The sequence below is a fragment of the Aegilops tauschii genome, chromosome 5, assembly GCF_002575655.3.
Source record: "Aegilops tauschii subsp. strangulata cultivar AL8/78 chromosome 5, Aet v6.0, whole genome shotgun sequence".
Lineage (NCBI taxonomy): Eukaryota > Viridiplantae > Streptophyta > Magnoliopsida > Poales > Poaceae > Aegilops > Aegilops tauschii.
In genome coordinates this window covers 206871509-206877035 of record NC_053039.3, presented here as the reverse complement: position 1 = coordinate 206877035, position 5527 = coordinate 206871509, and the positions used below count along the sequence as shown (strand labels likewise).

General features: G+C 44.3%; 1 protein-coding gene across 1 annotated transcript; it reads left to right on the top strand.

Annotated features, from left to right (window-relative positions):
* Positions 1-1163: 1163 nt before the first annotated feature.
* Positions 1164-5075, top strand: LOC109750609 (uncharacterized). The gene is made up of 2 exons (XM_020309569.4): positions 1164-4043; positions 4546-5075. The coding sequence occupies exons 1-2, from the start codon at positions 1454-1456 to the stop codon at positions 4851-4853; spliced, it is 2898 nt and encodes a 965-aa protein (XP_020165158.1). The 5' UTR covers positions 1164-1453; the 3' UTR covers positions 4854-5075.
* The last annotated feature ends 452 nt before the right edge of the window (positions 5076-5527 follow it).

Below are 5527 nucleotides of genomic sequence, written 5' to 3'. Positions count from 1 at the left end.
AACAACGGCTCCGACATTGACTCATCTCTTGTCGCGGACGACTACAACAGCCCGGTATCCGGAGGGGCAAAGGACCGGCGAGGAAGTGGTGAAGGTGTACCCTCTTCCTGTTTCTATAAGCTAGCTCGTAGTACTACCCAATTAGAATTTGCCGGGTGATCGAAGTGTGATTCACTTTTGGTGATGTTTATATGTAAATTATATCTGTTTGCTATATGTTTATATGTCCTCTTCCTGTAGTACGTTGCATGGTTTTGTATGGACATAAAGTGCCGGATATGAAAATCGCAGCTGTGGACGCGCCGATTTGGGGACAGCCCGGTCACTGCCCGGGCGTGTCCACGAGCGTGTAGGGTGTCGAATTTGGCAAATCCGACTGTAAATGCTCTTATTTACTTTTGCATTCTCTTTTCAGGTGCTGTTGTTGGTATGCAGTAGATCACTGGAATTTTGGAACAGTCGCATCACATACGAAGAATTTGTTTTCTTTCACCAGCATTTAGCTAGTTATTGATTCACTTTATGGAGTCTGCTAGAGCCTGTTTGGCAGAGTTTGTGTTTTCTATTCTTTCTGATCTTGACAGCGATCCTTTTTTTTTCTTTTTTGTGGACAAAAGAAAAGAGGTTAAACAGGGTTTCCACCTCTCCCTTCCCGAGTGAGAACTGTTTCCAGGTAGAGCCAAACCAAAACGTATTTGATTGGTCAAGATCATCTTCCATTTTCCAAGTTCCAACGCGTCATGCGTCCTTTTCCTATGGTCCATGGTCCATACTCCACATACTAGCTCGTTGGTTTCAATAATCTTGTTTGCATTTCACACCTGTATGAACTGTTTTAGTAAATTTCATGCGGAACTTGGTGTTCATGATTGGCCCTCAGATTTTGGCATGCAAAATTGCAAATCCAACCGAGAAATCGCATACAACAAAGTTCTTAGTTCCGGCGATGTGTGTTCAGTGAAAGAAGACATTAATATCGACTATGAAGGCGTCCATGACGACTTCGTCAATCATAAAATGATGTGTCGGTTGCGTCTCTCGGAAGTGCTCATGGGAATAGGGTGTACGTGCGTCATGTGTGTATGTATGAGCATACGTTAAAAAAATCTCACTAAGGTTCCGGGTTTTTTCTAAAAATAAAACTCAGGTTTTGGTCACCCCACCAAATACGTGAGTGAGTCAGTCAGTCAACTCTGGACCCAAACAGAGAAGATCCCACCCACCTCCCATTCCATTCTCCCAAGACTGGACAACTGCAGTCTTCCCTTTCCCTCTCTACAACACTCGTCTCGAATCCTCAAATGCCAACCAAAACCCGAGGGCAGGAGCACCACACAGCCATGGCCGCCGAGAAACCCGAAACCTAGGGGAGTCCCTTTTGCCTATTGCTCCAACCGACCAAGATCAGCAGGGAGCCAACTGAATCAAGAGAAAAGGCCGAGGATCGCCGGCCATGGGGGACAGGAAGAGGTACTGTTCCTGCTCCTCTACCCTTGGCTTCTCGGGGCCGCTACCGCTCTTCTCCTTCTTCACCTTCTTGTGCCTCCATGTGTCCGCCGCCGCCGCCGCCGCCGGCAACCCGCGCCTTCCTCTAAACAGCACGCAGGAATCCATCATGAGGGATCTCTCGCGCTCTGTGGGCTCAGCCGGGTGGAACACAACCGTCTCCAATCCATGCCTATGGAGAGGAATCGGTTGCTCCCCTTCTAACTCCAGTTCCTTCTCGGTGGTGACCGAAGTCGATTTATCTGGCTGCTCCATATCCAACCCCACGCTCTTTGCCTCCTTATGCTCTCTCGACACCTTACAGTCCCTCGATCTCTCCAAGAATTACTTCGCCGATTTGACGGACCATTTCTCTCGTTGCCCCATGACTGCCGGGTTGCGGGTGCTGAATTTCAGCAGCAACCGTCTGGTCGGGCGACTAAGCGATCTCTCCGATTTCTCTCGGCTCGAGGTTCTTGATCTCTCCTTCAATTCCATCACTGGAACTGTGACCACCCAGTTGAGTGTTATGCCTAGGTTGAGGAGCCTGAACCTCAGCTCCAATCATTTGGTTGGTGCTGTCCCTCTAAGAATGCCTAGCTCTATGGAGGAGTTAGTGTTGTCTCGTAATAGTTTCAATGATTCAATTCCAAGCAGCCTGTTCAGTTATTCAAACCTCACCCTGTTGGATCTTAGTCAGAACAGTCTCACTGGTGATGTCGTTGATGAGTTCCGGAAGCTGCCCAAGCTCAGGACCTTAATCCTTTCTGGTAATAACCTGACTGGAACAATACCGGCGAGCTTGTCGAGTGTCATGACGCTCACTCGGTTTGCGGCTAATCAGAACAATTTTACTGGTTCTATACCCAGTGGTATTACAAAGCATGTGAAGATGTTGGATTTGAGTTACAATGGTCTGAGTGGGGAGATACCCTCTGATCTCCTTGCTCCTGTAGGATTGGAGACTGTTGATCTCTCCAGCAATTACCTTCAAGGACCAATTCCTAGGAACTTATCTTCAAACCTCTACCGCTTGAGGCTTGGTGATAACAAGCTCAATGGGACCATCCCGGACACCATCGGTGATGCCTTGGCCTTGGCTTATCTTGAGTTGGACAACAATCACTTGACGGGAAATATCTCTTCAGAGCTTGGAAGATGCAGGAACTTGTCCTTGTTGAATCTGGCATCGAACAATCTTCAGGGGCAAGTGCCTGATGCAATCAGTAACCTTGACAAGCTGGTAGTTCTGAAGCTTCAAATGAACAATCTCAGGGGATCTATCCCAAGTACATTTTCTGATTTAACAAATCTGAGCACTTTGAATCTTAGTCTGAATTCATTCACTGGAGAGATACCAATGGGAATTTTCAACCTTCCAAAGCTTTCCAACTTGAATTTTCAAGGGAACAAGATCAGCGGTGCCATTCCAGTTTCAGTCAGTTCATTGCAGTCTCTAATTGAACTCAATCTGGCAAATAATTCCCTCACTGGTACCATCCCAAAAATGCCGACCAGCTTGAGCACAGTTCTCAATCTTAGTCACAACCATCTCAGTGGATCTATTCCTTCAAATATCGGTGTTTTAAAAGATTTAGAGATCCTTGACCTTTCATACAACAACTTGTCTGGTCCAGTGCCATCCTCACTTGAGGGTCTGCAGAGCTTGACACAGTTGGTGCTATCTTATAATCACCTATCTGGGTCTCTTCCTGCATTCCGTTCAAGTGTGACTGTTGATAGCAGTGGAAATCCTGATCTTACAGATGACAGGGAAAACAGTAATGACGCTCCTACTAGTGGGAAGACAAGGACACATACTGTTGTGATTATTGTTGCTATTGTCAGTTCTCTTGTTGGACTGTGCTTGCTGGCTGCTATTATTATGCTCGCATTGTCCAAGAGGATTTATCGTGTGGAAGACGAAGGACCATCAACTGAAGTGGGTGTGTGTCAAGTCATTGACGGCCACTTCATAACAATGAGCAGTGTGCACACCTCTGGAATTGACTTCACGTATGCAATGAAAGCAGTCTCCAATCCCAACAACATATTCCTGAAGACAAGATTCTGCACCTACTACAAGGCCATGATGCCAAATGGATCAATCTACTCTGTGAAAAAGCTTGATTGGAGTGACAAGATATTCCAGGTTGGTAGCCAAGAGAAATTTGGCCATGAGCTTGAGGTACTTGGCAAGCTAAGCAATTCCAGTGTCATGGTGCCATTGGCTTATGTCTTGACAGAAGACAATGCGTACCTCCTCTATGAGTATGTGTACAAGGGAACGGTGTTCGACTTACTGCATGATGGAAGGTCACATGTTCTGGACTGGACATCACGGTATAGCATTGCTTTGGGGGTGGCCCAAGGGCTGACCTTTCTTCATGGGCGCACTCAACCGGTTCTGCTTCTTGATCTGTCGACGAGGACTATCCACTTGAAGTCAACGAATGAGCCTCAGATTGGAGATATTGAGCTTTACAAAATTATCGATCCTTCTAAAAGTAGTGGGAGCCTTTCAACCATTGCTGGCACAGTTGGCTATATTCCACCAGGTAAAACATGTATCCTCATATTCTGATTCAGTTTGAGCAGCTATAGTCAACTTGTTGATTTTTTTTTGAGAAATGAATATTTTCTGCTATTTTTCATTTACAAACACATGTCATCTGTTTCTTGTTTGTAGAAATTTTTCTTAATGTGCTTGACTGCAAATACGCGTGAATGTTAGCTCCAAATTCCATCTTCCCCATTGTTCAGCACTTGAAGTATCATCTTGTTTCCTGAAGTGTTCCAATGGAATGCTTCCTCTTTCACTCGCTTAATTTAGACACTCAAGCCCATGCTTTATAGTGTTATGTTGAAAGCTGCCATCCAAACTAAAGGGTTTCAACAGGGCAAATAATAGTTCAAACAGATAACTGCCTCAGAGCATAAGCTGCCATCCTCTAATAACCAAGCCCCCACGACAATCTTGCAATTTTTGGTTCAGTTATTTCAGTAATTCAGAAAAGTTCATATGTACTAACACCAAATATCACCGAATTTTGATTGCAGAGTATGCATACACTATGAGGTTGACGATGGCTGGGAACGTTTATAGCTTTGGAGTCATTTTACTGGAGCTCTTAACAGGGAAACCATCTGTCAGTGATGGCATGGAGCTAGCCAAGTGGGCTCTCAGTCTTTCAGCTAGGCCTGAGCAAAGGGAGCAGGTCCTTGACACCAGGGTCTCAAGAACTTCACTTGGTGTTCACAGCCAGATGCTGTCAGTCCTCAATATTGCGCTCTCCTGTGTTACTTTCTCTCCCGATGCTCGGCCGAAGATGCGCAACGTCTTGAGGCTGCTCGCCAACGCAAAGTGAATGTGAATCAAAAGAAAACAGTTGGTTTTGGTAGGTTAGATAAGTTCTGGATGGAGTCTGACATTTTCTTAGTTTGTGGATGTCAGTATACAGGTGATCATTGTATAGTGCCATAGTCTATGGTAGGTTATGAGTTGGTGACGAGTTTGAATTGTTAAGTATATATTTTTTGGACTGAACGATCTCTGGTCTTTAAACATCACAGTGATGGTTATTAGCAAACCTGAGTGCATTGTTTTTCTGGTTAATTCGTAGTACTTTGAATTGGTAATGGGCAGTTCAACTACAAGCTCTACAAATCACTAAATAAAACCATGTTGTCTGAACACTTCTTCACTTTGTGTGTTCTGTGACTTCTTCTCTATGATCTATTATTTCAGTATTTTGGACAAATTTGGATTTGTTGTTGTGATTGTGGGCATTCAAGTAACTAGAGGATGCCCCGTGCATTGCCGCGGGAATTGATAATTTTGGGTTGATAGCACGAGAACCAAAATTGAAAATACATATTACTTATTATATTTGACTATATATAGTTGTAACAATATTTTTTGAATATAAGTAGAATACTTGAATGGAAAATATTTTTTCATGTATAGTTGAATATTGTGGTGGGTCTTTTTCCATGCATGATTGCATGTTAAGGTGGGTCTTATCCCACTTATAATGGTATG